Source organism: Epargyreus clarus, unplaced genomic scaffold, assembly GCF_041222505.1.
Source record: "Epargyreus clarus isolate Ecla_fem2 unplaced genomic scaffold, WU_Ecla_fem_2.2 ptg000019l, whole genome shotgun sequence".
In the NCBI taxonomy this organism is placed as follows: domain Eukaryota; kingdom Metazoa; phylum Arthropoda; class Insecta; order Lepidoptera; family Hesperiidae; genus Epargyreus; species Epargyreus clarus.
The window spans coordinates 2,937,312-2,959,236 of record NW_027332227.1 but is presented as its reverse complement, the minus strand read 5'-3'; the positions used below and the strand labels follow the sequence as shown (position 1 = coordinate 2,959,236).

The 21,925-nt window shown below is 35.2% G+C and overlaps 2 protein-coding genes across 3 annotated transcripts; one reads left to right on the top strand and one right to left on the bottom strand.

The window, feature by feature from the left end:
- The first annotated feature begins 2,409 nt into the window (after positions 1–2,409).
- Positions 2,410–7,563, top strand: LOC140750291 (uncharacterized). 2 transcript variants are annotated; one of them, XM_073083735.1, is made up of 5 exons: positions 2,410–2,512; positions 4,054–4,124; positions 4,592–4,696; positions 5,628–5,752; positions 7,027–7,563. In XM_073083735.1, exons 1-5 carry the CDS (start codon positions 2,446–2,448, stop codon positions 7,208–7,210), a joined length of 552 nt encoding a protein of 183 aa, XP_072939836.1. In that variant the 5' UTR covers positions 2,410–2,445; the 3' UTR covers positions 7,211–7,563. The 2 variants fall into 2 exon arrangements, with proteins under 2 accessions (XP_072939836.1, XP_072939837.1); XM_073083736.1 differs by lacking the exon at positions 4,592–4,696.
- A 2,480-nt stretch (positions 7,564–10,043) lies between these two features.
- On the bottom strand, positions 10,044–16,280 carry LOC140750339 (uncharacterized). Its single transcript, XM_073083799.1, has 6 exons — positions 16,156–16,280; positions 14,953–15,022; positions 14,084–14,235; positions 13,132–13,245; positions 11,324–11,427; positions 10,044–10,300 (listed from the first exon to the last, which is right to left on the bottom strand). The coding sequence occupies exons 1-6, from the start codon at positions 16,186–16,188 to the stop codon at positions 10,138–10,140; spliced, it is 636 nt and encodes a 211-aa protein (XP_072939900.1). The 5' UTR covers positions 16,189–16,280; the 3' UTR covers positions 10,044–10,137.
- Between the last annotated feature and the right edge of the window lie 5,645 nt (positions 16,281–21,925).

Genomic DNA, 21,925 nt, shown 5'->3' with positions numbered 1-21,925 from the left:
CCACTCACCAAGGGTTGACTGGTAGAGAATGCCATCAGGCATTAAGTTTGCCCTGTTGTACCTTAACCGTGTGTTTGTGTTACAATAAATATATAAATAAATAAATAAATAACGTTGATATAACATAAGTAATTCATCATTAATAATTTCAGTTTACCTTAAGATTTACCGTATTTCCGGCTTCTACAATAACATATTTATAGCTTAGTAATTTTACATAATAACCAGCCATTATGTATAATAGCTATTTGATCACTTTGACTGTAGCATATGCATCCAGTGTAATAATGTGTTCACAAATTCTAATATTAACTACCTACCATGATAATGAAAGTGTATAAATATTGAGGTGTTTTAGGGACGAAAATCATTAGGTACTGTTGGGTTGCCAAGATGGAACGTCTCTCCTGTTTGTTACTTTTAATGGTGAGTTATAATTAAAATTTATTTTATAAAAGTGTGTTTCGTGGGCGTCCCAAGTGACCCAAGAACAGGCTAGCACTTCTCAACGAATCGCTGTAGCGATTCAAAGAGAAAATCCAGCACCTTGGTTACCTTACCCACAGACAACGAGCCCTATATTTTCATGGTAGTAATTTTATTTTAGTATTTTTGTATTTCTTATATATAGGGTGATTTTTTAAAATGCGCTTTCAGGGCCATCTCTGAAAAATGCTGGAATTGAAGAGGCCGATTTTAATAACAACTAAAAATGCATTTTTAGGATTCCGTATCCTAAGGGCGAAAACGGAACCCTATTACTAACACTCCGCTGTCTGTCCGTCTGTCACAGGACATTCTCTCCTAAACCGTAATAGACACTTGAATTTTTACGTGTATAACGGTGGTCGCTATAATAACAAATGCTAAAAATAAAAAGTAAATTGAAAATAAAAGGGAACCATGCAAAAAACCGCTATATTTCAACGTTTTTTGCTTTACCTAATAAATCGTAAGTGATAGACAGTTCAAATTCTCAGAATGCATTTACGTGTATAAGTGCTATGATAACAAATACAACAAAATAAATAAAGGAAAATGTCCTTCATGTGTGTTTTCGACTCGTTCTTAGGCTTGGGTTTAACGCTCTAAGCACTGCAATGTTATGTCCCAGTAGTTCCGACCAGAATAGGGTTACGGTATATATACGATATACTACGGTATTATGAAGGTGGTAGAACCTTTTGTGGTTCGACTCCGGCGGTACCAGCACCACACCTATTTCTACCTAATAACAGCAGCAGGCGCTACTGTGTTCCGGTTTGAAGGGTGTGGTAAGAGAGACAGACTGTTCCGAGGCGTTCCAGCTTAGTCCTCAGGGGTAGCGGCGCATTTGTGGCCGACCTCAGGTAGGAATATCTAATGCCATCTGGAGTTGATTACAGATGTCCACGGGCGGCAGTAGCCACTTACCATCAGGTGGACTGTATGCTCGTCTGCTACTCCTGTATTATAAAAAAACCCTGTCTGTCGTTAAAGGCGACTAAAAGGGGGCTTTCGGGGTCGCAGGTGGTAAGAGTGGAAGCTCGAACCGCCCGGAAAGGGACCCAGAGTAGGACGGCGGTATGTGTGGCCACATATCTTCGTACACACCAGATGATGTGGCGACCTTTATACTCACCACGGTAGAGCGTTTTTTTTTTGTTGACGAGGGCGAAACCTTCAAAAGGTACCCGACGCCATGAGAGTGATGCCGGGTTATGTGGTATTTTTACCGCACTAAAACCCCCCCGGTGGCCATCCTCGATAGGCAGGGGATACCGTAGCCCTATTCTGGTCCCGGTACTACAGAGACAGCCACGGTAAAGCCTAACGGGGCAACACGTTTAGAAACCTCCGGTTGCGTTCCTTTGGAGATCCCGGAATCCTCATCGCAGCGTCGTGGACAGTCACCGGGGAGGTTTTAGTGCGGTAAGAATTCGACATAACCCCGTGTCGCTCCCACGGCACTGGGTACCTTTTGAAGGTTCCTCCTCCTCAACAAAAAAGGCACTGCAATATTAAAACAAGCGGGCGGATAATTGTCCCTGTAAGCATATAAAAAATTATCATGTTTATTTTGTTGGGAACGGGAGGTGACTACATGTTTTGTATTTTGACAATGCCCAAACAAGTTTTTCCTTATTAGATGTCTCGATGACCGGAAATAGGTACAAATAATCGAAGGTCATTTATTTATATCTACGGCCCGACAAACCACATACTTATACCACACATTGTATAACAATGATATGAAATATAATTGTATAACAACTGTATTAAGCAAAATAAATTTGATTTGATTTGTTTGTTATTATATTTATTTTTTGTGACATATCTTTATAATTACAATTATTCAGACATGCATTTAATTATTCAGGATCTTTTAATTTATGTTTGTAAGATTTTTTTTGGAACTATGAAATTTAAGCTGTATTTTTTTCTTCTTAGCTCATAACTAGTGCAATGGCGACTTCGAATGAAATTATAAAAGGGCTCGACTCAAAGAAGTTAATTAAATACCAAAAATTTAGTAAGTTTACCGTCATATAGTTACAATATATCGTTATAATACTTTAATTTACTATTACTTCCTCCTAAAAATATTGGAATGCGGGGTTTAAAACCCATCGAGGTATTCTTATATTTGCATGACATTTCTTAATACAGATACTAGTGTACACTCTACACTGTAGACCAAAATGAAGTATCTGCACATAACCAAGTACAGTCAGCTCCAGTAGTAGATGAGCAAATCAAAATACGCCCAAACGTTCCTATGTAACTAAACACCCCTAGCATCATAATTAGATAAACATCGTAAAGCGTCATAATTAGATGACTAATGCGTCAAAAGTAGCTTAACACCGTATGTGCAAAATGGCTCAGTTACTGTTCAGCTTTTGACACAACAATACACAACAAAAAACCAGTGATATCCTAGTGGTTAAGAAACGCGGTCTCTCGATCGAGGGGTCCGAGGTTCAAATTCCAGGCACGCACCTCTGATTTTCAAATTTATGTGCGTATTAGAAATTAATTATCGCTTGCTTAAACGGTGAAGGAAAACATCGTGAGGAAACCTGCATACCTGAGAGATATATAAAAAAAAATCTCAAAGGTATGTAAAGTCTACCAATACGCACTGGGCCAGCGCGGTGGACTATGGCCTAATCCTTCTCATTCTGAGAGGAGACCCGTGCCCAGCAGTGGGACAGTAATGGGTTGATGATGATGATGATGATTTTGACACAAGTGACTCACACTTTTTACTCTACGATGTTAATCTATTTTTGAACTTTACGAGTTGTGTTCATAGATTAGTAAAGATTACTCACTCCTAACAAGAAAATGTTACCTTTTGACGATTGTCACTGTCATCTGTTTCGTGTTTGAAAAATATCAAAAAACGTAGTTTTTAGATCATTTACGAATGAAACGATATTTCTCCGCACTTTTTCTTAGATTTCCTGTCTTAATTGCGCATGTCGGCATTGTTCCGCGTAAACTATACGATGACAGCCAATAAATGGCTGACAAATTGTCAGCCGTTTAAGTCATTTAATGTCTTCCTTCAATTACAAGGCGGTGAGATATCTATACATATCTATGGTTGTATTAAGTTACTTATGCACGCCATAGATTAGTAAAGATACTTCGCCGCCTTGAAATTGAATGAAGCCACAAAAGGCTTATTTGTAAGTTTTTTTTTGAATTCTTAACAAATAAAATCATTTTTAGAGAAAATTTACGAATAAATAACTAATATTGCGTAATTTACATAATAAATAAATAATTATTTCACATATTTTAGGGACATTTTAGCACGGAGACGTGGCAAAACATTTTTACGCAACTATTTCAATTGTCACAACTGGTTACATTTTCTTGTTAGGAGTGAGTAATCTTTACTAATCTATGATGCACGGTTGGGGTATAGATATTTTTGGAACCTTAATTTGTTCTTCTAATTTTGGATCTGACTGTATATGTTATTCCTGCATTCGCCAGAATTATACACAACCATATGTTACGTGTCATAAGGTGATATCATATGCATTTTAATATTTTCAGAAGTGATCTCTACAGTAGATGACAACGACCCAAACTTTCCAGAAGATCGTGTAAAGCGGATAATTGATGAGGTATGGCTGTAAACATGTATTTCTATAGTTAACCATTACTTATTTCCAAAAAGTACCTTCGCTGAACGATATGTAAAACCTTGCGCCCAAATATAGTGATTTGTAGGATTCTGCATCCAAATATTAATTATTTTATAATATAGGAGTAGCAGACGAGCATGCAGTTCATCTAATGGTAAGTGGCTTCTGCCGCTCATGGACATCTGTAATCAACCCCAGGTAGGATGAGATACGCATTAGGTTAGCCACACATGCGCCGCTACTGCTGAGGACTAAGCGGGAACGCCTCGGAAAAGTATGTTCCCTTACCACACCCTACAAAATAGAACACAGCAGTTGTTCTTATTAGGCAATAATAGGTGTGGCGGTGATGCTGCCGGAACCAAACTACAAAGGGTTCTACCACATTAATTGACCTGATTGATATAAACGCATGATATTAAGCAATCTTTTTTATTTATTTACAGCTGGACCGAAATAATTTAACGATGTTTTTTTCAAATATCCAAAATAAACCTTCCCTTGACAACAATACGGAGAATTATACTAAACTATGTCAATCTGAATCTGGGGTAAGAATATGTTTGTTGAGGAAGGGACCAAAAGGCATTATAATTAACTAACTGACCCGTTCTTAAATGTTAAGGGTGAACAACTCATCACTTAGGGGTATGAAAAATAGATAGTAGCCGATTCTCAGACCTACTGAATATGCATATAAAATTTGGTGAAAATCGGTAAAGACATTTCGGAGGAGTACGGTAACTAACATTGCGACACGAGAAATTTATATATAAGACTAGGGTTCTGCGCATAATAATTACATCCTCATATAATGAAATCGCCAGATTTTTTACACTCTTAAACGTGGTCTTCAGCAATTCTTGAAAAATGCTATACAAATTTAAATAATAATAATTGGAATGGAATATATATAGAATTAAATTTACGATAAAGCATGTGATTTTTACTTTTAGCTTTTTACTTAAAACAAATGGCTGGGACGAATGTTATATAAATCACTAAAGATTGGTCATATATCTTACCATATTTAACCTCAACAAATGAGAGGTTCTCGCTTTTTGCTCCAAAACTCAAATGTAATTCCATTATATATGATAAACATACTAATCTATGGATAAACATAAAATAAATAAATGTGCAAAATACATAATTTTACTGCGGTTCATAACTATTCTCTCATAGATAATTGTCAATAGAATTATTGTAATGTTTAAAATATCAAGCACCCCACGCTTTTTACTCTGAATTGCATTATTATTATAATAACTTATTTATTATTTTTATATAGTATGAAAATATTACTGAGTATTTGCTGTTAAAATAATAATAATAATAAAATCAAAATATTCTAAGTATGAAATATTATAGTTTTTAATTCCTCTCATTTGAATGGGTAAATCGGATAATGATTAGTTACATGTATTCTAGTGTTGGTACATATATAAATCATATATTAGAAGAAGAAAAAATATTTTCCAGGTATACAAACCAACCATTATCCAATCAGAAGATGGAAGTAAGCATATTGTTTTGAATTCTAAGTACAGAATAATACAGGAGGTGCGATTCGAAACATGTCTTAATTCATCAGATTCTTCGTATAAGTAAGTATATACTATATATACAGTGGTTTCCACTTGATCGTGTCGATCAAGGTTCATAATATTTTCCTCATATTGGACCGTTCAACTCATTTTGCACGACTCATGATGCGAAGCATCAGAGAGTGCTTTACGATCGAAAAATTTTTTTCGCTTCATTTTGGCGGCTATTTTTATTATTATAGCCTTGATAGTTCACGGAATCAAGATATTTTGCATACTATTGTCGAGATAATTTAATGGAGATTAATTCCATACTTTTTAAAAATTGATTTACTGCAATAGAATTGGAAAAAAACTCCAAAATAGGTCAAAAAATTTTCCTGTCCGTCATGTGTGAAACCTGAAAACACTGTAACTTGTGAAAAAATCCATCATTTGAGTTATTTTTTTTTTTAAATTCTAATCGACGATTGTAGGTCACTGAATGCGAATGATTAATTAATTCAGTGTCGTTTAATTGCAATTAATAAAAAACGAAAACTACAAGACTGTATATCTATAGATATTATGTACATTTATTCCACCAGGGGCGCTTGTGCAGTACCTTCTTCCTACTACAGCTGTTTTTTCGGCAATTAATTTTGAACGACTTAAGTTTCTTTTTTTTATATTTCATAATTAAATGAGCATTATGAGTCGTGCACTTTTGGATTTTCCAAATTTATTTTGTCTTGGTATGGACCACCGATCGTCTGTCTCTCAAAGAACTCTGCAAACAAGTCCTATTTTGATGTCGTCCAATAATGAAAAAGAAATACTATTTCAACTCCATGGACCACTTCTGATTTTTGCGAACCATTTCTATTTGTGCTGCGGGCCGTAAGCGATCCGCGGGCTCTAAGTGGTCCGTGGACCATTGGTCCTGCAAACTATATAAAACAAGGAATCAAACTGCGTTCTTCTCTTAAGATTGCACGTTAACATGATTTAATTTAGATTTCTTCATATTAACATTCATTCGAAGATGGTAGAATCCTCTGTGGTTCGACTCCGGCGGCGCCACCGCTACGACTATTTCTGCCTAATAGCAGCAGTGTTAGTGATGTGTTGTGTTTTAAGTGGTGTGGTAAGGGAGACATAGATTTCCCATGCTTCATGCAGTCCACCTGATGGAAAGTGGGCACCTGTAATCAACCACAGGTAGGGTTAGATATTCTTACTTAAGGTCGGCCACAGATTCGCTGCTACGGCAATGATAACTTGATGAATAATAATCTTGGTATCAAACAATATTAGTTTATGCATAGTATATAACAGATACTTCTTTTTTCCAGAGATATTTATGGGGAGTGTGAATACACGGCGGATAAAGATGGTTGGTTACCTCTGTGTCGGCAAGAGTATGTAAGAGATCAGATCTATACGGTGCTAGTGTCGGAGTCAAAACCCTCGGAGATCGAAATACAATATGTTAAAATTCCTTCATGCTGTTCCTGTTATTTATACCGCCGTGATTAGAGCTAAAAACGAACCCTTAAGGCACTTTGTCCTACCACGCAGGTTTGTATTTTCAATTGCAGGTTGTAATTTTCATTTGATGTGTGACAACGAAGAAGCCCCCTGATCATGATGAACATTTTTCACCGTCAAGTCCTTAAAATTAATTGCTAAGAAACAAAATTATTTCATTAGTAATTAATGCGATAAACTACTGTTGGATAAAGAAACTCGAAATTGTCGAAATTTGAATATTTGTTGTTCCTCATATTGGTGGCCTTCTCTCGTGAAGGCCCGGAGCAGTAGGTCCGCCTGCCCTCCAAATCCGGCCCTGTGCGAATGGAACCCGCGCGTAAATCTGCAGTATAGGAAAAAAGACAGTATCGGCTACTGGATTGTGTTGTTTTTGACATAAATTTAATTAAATATGACTTAAATTAGATATTATACATTAACTTTAGTATCTGATTAAAATTCTGATAACTATGTAAATGAAGAATAAATGATTTTTTCATAATAGGTTTTGTTTTACTTATATATGACATACATATTTCATGACATATAATTAAAAAAATATTCATTAAAAACATCACTATTGGACTAAAATTCAACTTTTTTACAAAAAAAGGTTGTAATACATTAAAGGGATATACGATATGCTTTTTGTATCTATTATTAGCACTATAGTTGAAAATAAGCAGAAATCTACCGGATGGTAGGTGTGCAACTACCACCTATGGACATTCATGATCAATCCCAGGCATTATTAGGGTCGATAGAACATGCTACCCTAAAAGACTGAATGTTTTTTTTCATAATATAGGAGTAGCAGACGACCATGCAGTGGCAAGTCACTACTGCCGCTCATGGACATCTGTAATCAACCTCAGATAGACTATAAATAGATAGACATATTCCTACATGAGGTCAGCCACAGATGCGCCGTTACCCCTGAGGACTAAGGTGGAATGCCTCGAAACTCAAAAAAGTATGTTATTTTTTTCTCGACGGGGAAACCTTCAAAACGTACCCGACAACCTGGGCGCGACGCCGGGATATGTGGGATTTTTACCGCACTAAAGCCCCTCAGAGCTTGTTGGAGAACTCCGGGATCTCCGACGGAACACAAATGGAGTCCTCCAAGCACGATGAACCCGATCGGGCTCTGCCCTGGGGGAACGTTCGCTCCTCCCACAACATCTGGTGATTACGATGGTATGCGTCCACGCATACCGCTGTCCTTCCTGGGGTAGCTTACTGGACGGTTCGAGCTCCCACTCTTGCCGCCCGCAACCCCGGAAGCCCCCTTTTAGTCGCCTCTTACGACAGGCAGGGGATACCGTAGCCCAATGACATTTTTTCACCGTAGCCCTATTCTGGTTCCGGAACTACAGGGACATAACCACATGAACCTTTCCATCTCCCAAGCCTCCAAACAAATTTTCAATCAAATATCTTTAGTACTTTAGGCACAGGATTTTTTTTGCATTTTTTCAAATTTTCCACACGCTTTATCTAATCGCAAAAACTCTTTAAATTAAGTAATAGATACGAGTAGACACTTGATTTTTTTACAGACGATGGATGCTTAATGATGGTCGCTATAACAACAAATACTAAAAATTAATAAAATAAATATAGTTCAAAAAACTAAAAAAACCCGCTTTTATGATAAACTCAACTAAAAAGTAGAAAATAATTTTCAATCTAGGAATCAATTAAGAAACAGTAAATAGTATTATTGTGGAAAAAGTGTGGGGTGCTCCACTTATCAGTTTTCAAAAAGCACTTTTTAGTTGAGTTTATCATAAAAGCGTGTTTTTTTTGTTTTATGAACTATATTTATTACCCCATCATTTATTATTAAGATCGTTTGAAAAAAAGTTTTTGAAATTCGACGTTAAGTGTTTTTTAATTATTTTAACATTTTCCCAGGAAGGAGTAAGTCTACTTGTGTTTACATTTACCTATTGTCATATGAAGGTATCTAACCTGTATATGATTCACAATACATCATATTTCATGCTAAGTATAGGTACTATTTGATAATTATGTAACCTTATTTAGACACTATATGTTCAAAATGTGTGTACTTTTTTAGCTTTAATGGTAACAAAGATTAAAAAAATAAAATACTAGCTGAAACCGGCAAACGTTGTATTGCCATATAAATAAAAAAAAATGTTAAGGGTAAACAACCCTTATCACTAAGGGGTATGAACAATAGATAGTAGCCGATTCTCAGACCTACTGAATATGCATATGAAAATCGGTAAAGCTGTTTCGGAGGAATATGGTAACTAACATTGTGACACGGGAATTTTATATATAAGATGACATTTGAGATAACATTTGCTGGTACGGAACCCTCCTTGTGCGAGTTCGACTCTCACTTGGCCAATAGAGTGTTCCTAGCTATGTATGAAGAACGTCTGACCAGCCGTTTTAAGCTTATCAGTTTTTCCCGGTCAATCCGGAAATTTCGTCCGTATTTAATAACATTTACTAACCGTATTTTGACTAATCGCAATGAAATTGCGTACACTAATCAAATTTAATAAGAGTACAATAGTACAACCTTGACCTGATGTTACAACAACCACAGTCAAAGTACCTTAGTTTTATGATTGAAAATAATACATTCATCCAAATTTACAAATGGATACAATTTTACAATGCAATGCAATGCAATGCAATACAATGCAATTCAATACAATACAATACAATACAATACAATACAATACAATACAATACAATACAATACAATACAATACAATACAATACAATACAATACAATACAATACAATACAATACAATACAATACGAGTAAATAAAACACTAGTTTAATGTTTTTTGTAAGTATATTCAAGTCAGGGTCTACAAATTACAGTAGGCACGTTTGGTGTTCGAATAATACATTTCATCATTTTTCTTGTTGTCATAGATCATTAGTAAACTGCGACGCAAGAACAGGCAACGGGTATCTCAAACGTCTTTTCTTCTCGATCCTTGTCTAATATTACAGACATAGTACCGTTAATATACTTCTGAATACACTTGGCTTCGTAAGGCGTTTTCAGGATGATTGTCCCCCATGGAGGATTCTCGCCTCTGCAATATTAAATCACAATGATCGTTATCAAAACTAAAAAATACCAACAGATTATTGTAGAAGTAATTATTATAGAAACCGAATTTGATATTGCATTACAAAAAAAAATAATCGTTATAATAATTTATCTATTTTAAAATATTACTATGTGTTCAAATAATTCGCCAAGTACGAATGCGCACATGGATGGTTCCGTATCACCAAATTTTCATTATTTTTACATTTTATTATTTTCAACAATACTTAGTTAAATGAAACAACGCTATCTAGTCAAGCCTAAAGAACTACCGATACACATGCCATCTATCACTATTTTCTGACATTGTACCTATCATCATAGATAGAGTTGGAGTGACGATAAATGACAAGTAAACAACATATAATAAAATTAAGACGGATTGTAAAAATTTGAAGTGTCTACTTTAACATTATTCACGTATAATGCAGTTTTTTTCAAAATGATCCAATTATACCATTTTAAAATTTTAACTATGTACGTTGAATAATGTTAAAGTTACACGCATTAGAACATTCAAATCGCTCTACTGTAAAGTTGTGAAAACGCACTTGCACCAGTTTACGTAGGACCCGTCCCTATGACGGTTCAATATTTAGATCGCAAGATGCCAAAAAATAATCTCCTCATCATCTGTTAAAAATGCAAGTGTCTATCTATTACGGTTTACGGACCTGTGACAGACGGACAGATAGCGGAGTCGTAATAGCCCTAAAAATCTTTTCATATAAATCGATTATTTTTAAATTTTTACCCTGGATGAAAGGAAAGCTTGGTAGATAAGGTTTCAATAATTTAAAAATATAATCAGTTGTGTGGCTTTTCCGAAGCGTTCCGGCTAGGTCTCAGGGGTAGCGGCGTATCTGTGATCGATCTCAGCTAGGCATATTACTCTATCTGGGGTTATTAAAGATATCCATGGCCGGCAGTAGATACTTACCATCAGGTGGACTAGTGGGTGGATAAAAAACTAGTGTGTAAAAAAGTAGACAAAGAAATATCTTACTCAGCGCATATTTCGACGTATGCTACGTAAATAGACTCTTCATCTGAGTTTAAAATAAAATACCAATTTCCATCAGCGGCTAGTCCAATCATGGGTTTCAGTCTCTGAAAAATAAAGGCCGTTTACATAATACACTAACTTTAATTACAGGTAATCTTATATATAAAATTCTCGTGTCACAATGTTAGTTACCGTAGGTACTCCTCCGAAACGGCTTTACCGATTTTCACCAAATTTTATATGTATATTCAGTAGGTCTGAGAATCGGCTACTATCTATTTTTCATACCCCTAAGTGACAAGGGTTGTTCGCCCTTAACCTTTTTTTATATGGAAACAACGTTTGCCGGGTCAGCTAGTTTAAACCTAAAAAGTATTTTTTTACCTTTTAGGTAAAAATTACCTGAAAACAGTGAATTGTAGCACTTGTAAGTGCTATTCCTTACTACATCCTCCAATCTGGCGAAACTCCTCTGAGATAAATAGAGCATTAATTGGCCAAAAAAATGTATAAGAACGATTTGTGGAAAGGCGCCGTGGGACTCATGTGGAACACTTTTTGGAAAATTAGGGCTCCTTACTTTACCCTGTATTTATATCTTGGAACTAACATGATTTACTAGAGCTAATCATGACTTATTTGTAAAAGCAATTGACACATACCCTAGAAACACTAGAAATCCAGACCGAGTAGTCCGATTAGTACCTACGAGTACTTCCTAGAAAACCTACAACAGCTTCCTATCACAGAAATTGTGTCGCTATGTGTGGAAGAATTATGCTGTTCCTACGGATATAAAATACTAGGCATTAACAAAGTTCAAACAAGAACTAAGAGTATGGCTCGATAGCCATACTCTTAGTTACAAATGTTATTTGGTACAAATGTTATTACAATGTGCAAGAATTTCATGACATGAAACAATTAATATTTAATCACTGATATTAAGCTTTACTACATTGAAATCTTATTGTATAAATGACATAAAATCAATCCAGAAAAAAGCAACGCTTAACACTGCTGTTATGAGGTTATGTCACCAAGGTTTCTACAAATAAATATTACGAAAATGGCTTTGAAATACTATTTAGGTAATGGATAACAATAAACTGTACAGTTAATTAAGTAAAACTTTTAGCAAATCTCAATAGGACTCCCTATTATGTTGACCACGATGACTTTGGTATGCCTCATATAATTATGTACCCTGTCTTATTTTTTTATATACTGCTTTGTTATGACTAAAGGGCTAGGAATCGGGAAGTCGGTGACAAGAAGTATACAAAACACATTGCTCCCTCGAAGGAAGTGGAATGTATCATGGAACCTTGAAGTATGACCACCCCCTCACCACCCCTTTAAACTACCTTACATAAAACAAAAGGCTTTATATGAGGTAGCGAAAGGGTTTTATTAAGTTAGCCATGTACGTATGTGATAAAGCAGTGATAGCCTAGTGGTTAAGAAACTCCGCCTCTCGATCGAGTCGTCGGAGGTTCAAATCCCAGGCACCTCTGATTTTTCAAAGTTATGTGCATATTAGAAATTAATTGCCACTTGCTAAACGGTGAAGGAAAACATCGTAAGGAAACCTGAATACCTGAGAGATTTATAAAAAAAAAACTCAAACTGAAGTCTACCAATACGCACTTGGCCAGCGCGGTGGACTATGGCCTAATCCATCTCATTATGAGAGGAGACCCGTGTCCAGCCGTGGGACAGTAATGGGTTGATGATGATCATGTACGTATGTCTCACTTTCACTCTTGTTTCACATTCGAACAATAGTTACAAAACTTCTTATTTACCTCTTTCTTAGTCGAGCATGGATTTTCACCTCTATTTGTTATTAAGCGTGATTCTATAGAAAACGTTGACATAGGGTTCGCTTCTCTGTTTGTAAACAAACCTGTTGCTTTCATCTGAAAACATACATCTTTAATTCTTAAGTATATATTAATCAATCAAGGGAATTGCAATGATATCATAGTGATATCACTTAAATTTCGACTCATTTGTCCCAGTAAATTGAATGTGACAATTACACGACTCACTAGTGTTCACCTTATGCAAAAAATGCAGTGATAGCCTAATGGTTAGGAAACCCGGCCTGTCGATGGTGGGGTCCGTGGTTCAAATCCCAGGGACGCTCCTCTGATTTGATTTATCTGATCTGATTTTTCAAAGTTATGTACGTATTATGAATTAATTATCACTTGCTTAAACGGTGAAGGAAAACATCGAGAGGAAACTTTGATACCTGAGAAATCTTAAAAAAATGTTTCAAACGTACGTGAAGTCTACCAATTCGCAATTGGCCAGCGTGGTGGACTATGGCCTAATCCTGTTCATTTTGAGAGGAGACCTGTGCCCAGCACTGGGACATTAAAGGGTTGATGATGATAGTCCGATTACTCCTTTTATTATAGGACCATAGATTAGTAAAGATTACTCACTCCTAACTAGAAAATGTGCCCAGTTTTGAGAATTGAAATACTTGCGTAAAAAAGTTTTACCACGTCTCCGTGCTAAAATATCCTTAAAATATTTGAAATAATTATTTATTTATTATGTAAATTCATGTAAATTACGCAGTATTAGTTATTTATTCGTAAATTTTCTCTAAAAATGTTTAGATTTGTCAAGAATTCAAAAAAAGAACTTACGATAATAAGCCATTTGTGGCTTCATTCAATTTCAAGGCGGCGAAGTATCTTTACTAATCTATGTATAGGACATAAATAGTGTAGTTATCCTTACCTTGCTAATCAGCTGTTCAGCGAGTTCTGTAGGATACGTTCCTGAATATTCGCAGAAACCTATCTTCTCGCATTCTTTTGGAATGTCTACCAAGGTGAGGTATCGTGAAGATAAGGGTGATGAAGATGTTACTACGGGCACTGTCACCATTTCTGCCGGTAAAAATTATACGTACTTAAAATAGATATTTAATGGAGAGTATTAAATTTTAGCATCTGTATATGATGACTCATTGTATGTTCTTGTCATAAACATGTATTATATGTATATGATCGATTCAGGAAATCTATACTAATAGTATAAAGAGGAAAACTTTGTTTGTTTGTTTGATTGTAATGAATAGGCTCAAAAACTACTCGACCGATTTTAAAAATTCTTTCATCATTCGAAAGCTACATTATCCACGAGTAACATTGGCTATATTTTATATGAAATATATTTAATAAATAGATTTTGAGGCGGTACTAAGTTTGCCGGGTCAGCTAGTTAATTAATAAAATATAAAATTCGAAGCAACATGAATCCTTAGCGTTACCGTTGGAAAAAAAAGCGAATAAATACGTCACCATGTTTTTAAACTTCTGAAGTTTTAGCAAGTTTTAGGAATGAGATACTGACTGTGATGTTACATACTGGTTGAATGTTTAATGTTTATGAAAAGAGTTTTTAGATCTTTTTTAATAAAACTTAAAAATGTTTAAAACTGGGAATCGAAACGTAGGTATTAAAAAAAACACACACCGATGTTATAGCTTACGTATTTTACGCATTAAGTATGTTCAGTACTAAAACTTTCAAACCATAGGTAAAATTCCATGAATACTAAAAATCCGTTGTTAAACTGTCCATAATTGGTGTGTATACCTTACCCGATTTATCATAATAATCCAAGATCTTCTTAGGAAACAACATGCTTTCCACCAAACCGCAGGAACAAATCTGAAACATTGAAACATTTCTACCTTACAATTTAAATATACAATTACAATTTCATATATAAAATATTAATTAAAATTATTAATAACTAGCGCAATTCTTAAGCATGGCAAATACATTCGTCACGGCTTTACAGCCTTTATTACTGCACAAAGTGATATAAATTACAACCTAAGTATTTTGAGGGTTAAAACTTTGAAGTTCACACATTTAAAACATATACATAACATAATATATATGTATAATATATATGTTTTTAACGTTTATTATTATTTGTTTTTTTTTCTTGTGATCGGCAAACTTTATTCTCCTGTAGCAGCTTGTCTTCCGACTAAGGCCCTCTCTAAAGATTTCCATTTATCTCTGTCCTGTGCTATCCAGATCCATCCTGGGAAAGCTGTCTTTTTAATATCGTCTTCCCACCGTTTTAATTGACTTCCCTTTTTCTTGTCATCTCTCGTGGGTACCATTCCGTTATTGTCCTTGTCTATTTCTCTTCCTTTTCTCTTCACACATGCCCAATCCATTTTAGTTTTTCACGACTGTGTGTACATTTTTAAATTTGGTTTTGCTTTTGATTTCTTTCAGTCTTGTTTTGTCTTCTATCCTAACTCCAATTACACTCCTTTCCCTTTTGCTTTGGCATACATTTAATTTACCGCATAACAGTTGCGTCACTATACTAATATTATATCGAGAACACCTTGTGGATTTGACTTTTTATAGACTTTTCAATAATGAAATTCAATGTTTAAAATCCTTTTTTTATAATATAGGAGTAGCAGACGCGCAAGCAGTCCACCTGATGGTTAGTGGCTACTGCCGCCCATGGACATCTGTAATCAATCCCAGATAGGATTAGATATTCCTACCTGAGGTCGGCCACAGATGCGCCACTACCCCTGAGGACTAAGCTGGAACGCCTCGGAAAATCTGTCTCCCTTACCACACCCTTCAAACCGGAACACAGCAGCAACACTGCTGTTATTAGGTAGAAATAGGTGTGGCGGTGGTGCCGCCGGAGTCGAACCACTAGGGTTCTACCACCTATTTAAAAAACCTATTAAAAACTATGGATTTCAATATGTCCGTCCATACAAGGTCACTTGAATGTTCAAATATAAAAAAATACGTACCACCAAAATCGGGAACACTTTAAACCCACCCATTGTGTATACTTGATAACCTTTGAGTGTATGTAGTCTGAAACGCAGTTTATATAGCCTAATTACACTTATTTATTTCACACGTCATACTGATTCACATTCGTTACGAAATAATTACGTTTCAAATGTTCAGGTTGATATTTTATTGTCCATAATAGGTAACTAGTTTAATGTAATTTTATATAAGTACATTTTAAAATGAAAAAAAATTCTTAAGTATGTATAAAATTCTCGTGTCACAATGTTAGTTACCTACCGTACTCCTCCGAAACGGCTTTACCGATTTTCACCAAATTTTATATGCAGACCTACTGAATGGTCTGAGAATCGGCTACTATCTATTGTTCATACCCTTAAGTGATAAGGGTTGTTCACCCTTAACATTTTTTTATTTATATGGTAACACAACGTTTGCTAGGTCAGCTAGTATTATTATATTTTTTGATTTGATTTGATAATTACATTTCATTATTATTGAAAAACTTTTTATAGCTGATTTTACAGTTTCACCCACCAATGTTTTTTTTAACATACGAGTAGCAGGCGAGCATGCAGTCCACGTGATGGTAAGTCGCTACTGCCGCCCATGGACATCTGTGGTCAACCCCACATTGGATTAGATATTCCTAACTGAGGTCGGCCACAGATGCGCCGCTACTCCTGAGGACTAAGCTGGAACGCCTCGAAAAAGTATGTCTCCCTTACCACACCCTTCAAACCAGAACACAGCGCTTAACGCTGCTGTTATGAGGCAGAAATGGCTGTAATGGTGGTGCCGCCGGAGTCAAACCAAAGGGTTCTAAGACCTTAAAAATACAGAAAATACTTCAGGTTATGCGCTCAGAAATAAATACTACGGAACGGAAATTTTCAATATCTGTATCATATCAATATTATTGTAAGGAAACGGACGACGATTCTTTCGAATCGATTCCAATGGAGGTGTGATAAATCGATTCACAAAAAAATGGAGACCTAAATAATCGATTCTCCGAAAATCGATTAGCGGTCTTTTCAGGGGCGTACCTTGAAGGGCTGACAAAAAAGGTCGGCAGGACCAAACAACTACTAAAATATGTATGCGTCAACAAAAATCTCTATAACACGTTTGTTAATATTCAATCAACTTAATACTGCTTAAAAAAAATGAATTTTCTAGGATGAAATATCGATTCACTGAATCGATCCATTACTAGAGATTGATTAAAAATAAACGACATTTTTGGTCAAAAATATCGATTCTTCAATTAATCAATCTCATACCGCCATCCCTGTCTCGAAATTAGGGAATCGCTGTTATTGTGTTGTGTTGCGCAAATCGGCCCTATTAGGGCCGTTACGCCAATTATGGCTATTAATGACAAAATGTACTGAACTTATCGAATAATGATAATAATTTTTTGTTACCTATTGATAAAATGAATAAAAAAATATTGTGAATGATACCTAGTGTGAAGCGAACTCGACACCAAATTTCCATTATTTTTTAACCGACTTCAAAAAGGAGGTGGTTATCAATTCGGCCGGTATCTTTTTTTTATGTATGTACACGAATTACTCCGCCGTCAGTGGACCGATTTTAATAATTCTTTTTTTATTGCATAGAGACGAGCTGGAAGTTGGTCCCATTTAAATATGGTTAGTCGGCGCTTATATTAGACACGCTGTTTACATCGTTATCCAACAAAATATATTGAGCGCCGACTTCAGAAATATGTACTGAACCAACATTTATTTTAATTATTTCTTACTTTGTAGTGACATAGAAGTCGGTTGTATTTTTTGTTAAAATTTTTTTTTGTATTGTTAGTATCTCTTATCATACTCGTAGCAGCCATATAAGTAAATGCATTGTGAAAATTTTAACTGTCTTACTGTGTTTACAATTCAATACATATAAAAAGAAAAGATTTTTTTTATTGATTAAGCTAACGATTAAGCAAATGTGCTACCTGATGGAAAGTAGCCAACGCAGGCAATGGACATTTGCATCACTAGAGGAGTCGCCAATGCATCGCCGACTTTGGATGAGAGCTCTTTTTGCATCTTTTTTTGCAATGGCGCAAAATAACGGTTTCTTGTATGGTGCCACCAATTATTTACAACATTTATTTTATTTTTATTATTTGTTGTTAAAGCGGTCATGTTATATTGTATAACTTATACATGCTCTCGGCTTTGTAAGTATTTCAAGCCCCTTAAAAACGGTTATGCAGCTATGTGAGTATGTCTAATTGGGTTTATACAAGAGAGCGCAGAATAAGAAGAATTATGTTAATGTGAGTGAGAAGAGTGGGGAAAATAGTTTCCTTAGTCCTACTGTTAGACACGGGCTGCAATCAGTCTGCACGCTAGTCAAGTGTGGACTTTTAAAATTTTGGCAAGACATTTTTTCAAAAGTGCTTGTTAGACTAATAGGCTAATAGACTGTTCCTGTAGTTCCGGGACCAGAATAGGGCTACGGTACCCCCTACCTGTTGTAAGAGCCGACTAAAAAGAAGGCTTCAGGGTAGCGGGCCGCAAGAGTGGGAGTTCAGAACGCCCGGCTAGTGCCCCATAGGAAGTACCAAGGTACGTGTGGATACCACACCAAATGGTGATGCGAGCTTTATCTTAATCCCGGAGGTATTACCGGGAGCTCCGAGCACACATTAACATGTCACGTGTTAATAGCGGTAATTAGTTAAATATAAACGATAAGTAACAAAAGAGCATGCAGTAGTCCTGATGGTATGTGGCCAGTGTCGTTCATGGACATTTTCTTATATATATAATATAGGAGTAGCAGACGAGCATGCAGTCCATCTGATGGTAAGTAATACTAGATAGGATTTGGTATTGCCGTATTGATGTGCCGCTACCCCTGAGGACTAAGCTTGAACGCCTCGGAAAAGTATGTCTCCCTTACCACAGCCATTACACCAGAATACAACACAGTGCTGTTATGAGATAGAAATAGGTGTGGTGGTGGTGTCGCCGGAGTCGAACCACAAAGTGTTCTACCACCTTCAACACACATCTGTAATCAATTCCCGATAAGAACCCTACATGAGGTCGGTGGCAGATGCGCTATCACACCTAAGGACTTCAGTTCCTAATGCTCCATTAGCATAAATCCAAATTGAATAAGAACTTTATGAACTAAAAGTTCTTGATATCTCGGCATAAAGAAAGAAATATATATTGTAACATGATATTTTAAGTTAAACTTGGGTTAACCATATTTGGTTTTATTACAGATGACTTATGTAATAGAGTGTAATAAAATGGGAAACCTTTTCATGTCATACGGTTGACAAACTGACAGGTTTTTCCGCACAATTAGGGAGATACCTAAAACCACAGTATAAGGATATACAGTAATTTAACTCGGCCCTGACCTTGAATTAGATTCCTACGGTTGCGCTGGGCACGGTAACGCGTTAGGGCTGCCTGCCTACAGTTTTTAATTACATCTGCATACTTTACTTTCTTTTTAATTTTTTGATTGTAAATGTTGTATTTTTTTATTTAAACAAATGAATGCTATAGTTAATTATATAGAAAGTGTTGAATGAAAATGCATGTTATGTTTTTTAATATGTATATATAACGTAATAGAAACTATTTTTATAATTGGGTACTTGACAGTTACAACAATAAAATATAAAATATGTTCGACATGATAGCTTATAAATTAACATAAATTATGCAAAATTTAGTTTAATTTTTATTACAATATTAAATAATAATTTTAATTAGAGATGCGCCGAATAGTGGTTTCAGCGAATAACCGAATACCGAATATTATTCGGTTTAACTTTTACCGAACCGGATATTCGGCCGAATTATTCGGTTTACCAATTCATTGTTTTGCCGCGTAAACAGGTTCTAATATTTCTTTTATAGTGTCCATTATTGTCAATTTGCCAGTTACCTGTGTTCATTAAAACTTTGATTTAAGTTGTAAAAAGAAATACTGATTTGAGGTTTAAAATAAATGTTGACTATACTAACTATAGAATCTATACAAATAATTAAAATTTAAGTGTCTGTTTGTAATGTCAAAATAACAACATTTTACTAAGAGCATATAACATAAAAGGAAAATATAAAATATACGGTATATACGGTACTAATAACGAAAAAAATATTATTTCAAATTTGGTTTGTTCCGGCTAATCTTTAAAATGGCTGTACTGATTTTGATGGGACTTTCACTGGCAATTAGCTGATGTTATAGTCAGTAACATAGGCTACATTAATTTTGGAAAAAGAATTAGGGATAAGCGCAAAAAAGTTAAATCCCATGAAAACTTTAGAGTATTTACACTTTTAACGCGGGTGAAACCGCGGGGCACAGCTCGTAAGTAATAAATATGTTCTTTTGAGGTTTCAAAATAAATGTTATTTTTAAAGTTTAATTGCTTTATGTTATTAAATTTGTCATAGGATTTCTTTGACTTAAAATATAACATAAATCTTATATAAGAAGTTTTGTGTTTTAGTCCTGTACCATGTCGTGTATACGCGAAAATAGACATACCTACTCGAACCGAATATATTCGGCACCAAAACCGAATAATTTGGCCGAATACAAATAGCAAAAAAGATGCCGAATACGCCGAAAACCGAATACCAAACGAATATTCGGCGCATCTCTAATTATAATCTATACTCCGATTCATAATTGGGTGTCCAAAATGTAAACAAAGGTTGACCTATCAAGAAAATACCTTTCAAATGGTAGTTTCTTATTTTTGACGATCTTAAAATAATACAACAATAATAAAATATTGATCTAAATAAATTAAGATCAATTCTCATTTTCTAATATTTATATTACCTCATTCACAATAGTCCCTCGGCGGCATATCGCGCGAACAAACGGGTGCCGAAAGGCTGCTAAGCCACGCCCTAAGCCTTAGTAGCGCCGCGCGACGACGAATAAATACGACGCGTGCGTTGTGCAAGCAAGCCCTTCGTTTATCAACAGTTTCGAGTTTTATTTTGCGCGGGAATAATAAAAGTTGTAAATTGGTCGAAGAAATAGTTTTATTCTATTAATTCAGAAGAGGGATAACCTCAAATAACAAGCTCTGACACCTGTCTACTGAACCAAAATTACAACAATCATACGTATTTTTTTAAAATATCAAATTGTATTAATTAAAAACTAATCTAATTTAGTAGTAGTAGTACCTAGTAGATTAAGTATCTAGTATTAACATAAAAATCATTGTAATTGTCTTACCTTTCGGAGTTTCCAGGCTGTTTAAAAAATGTTATATCTGGATGTGTTATTGACGAATTGAAGTAGCGGTGGTCGTTGAATCAACGAACTAGTTAAATCAACCGTTGATTCACTTTCAACGAATCAACGTTAACCCAATAGAAATTAACTAGTTAAATACGTCAACGACGTTGAACGGAACGTTTCGTTATTTTCAACGTAAATTGTATTTTGTAACGGTGGTCGTTGAATCAACGAACAAGTTAAATCAACCGTTGATCACTTTCAACGAATCAACGTTACGTCAACGACGTTAAACAGAACGTTTCGTTATTTTCAACGTAAAATTGTATTTTGTTTAGAATTAAACTTACGTTAAATTTTTTTTATATACGAGTAGCAGACGAGCTTGATTGTCGGTATAATAGCATAATTTGAACTCCAATTATGTAGAACATATCGAATTATTTCCTAATAAATAATTATAATTATAAATATCAAGAATTGATATTGATATTTAATAACACA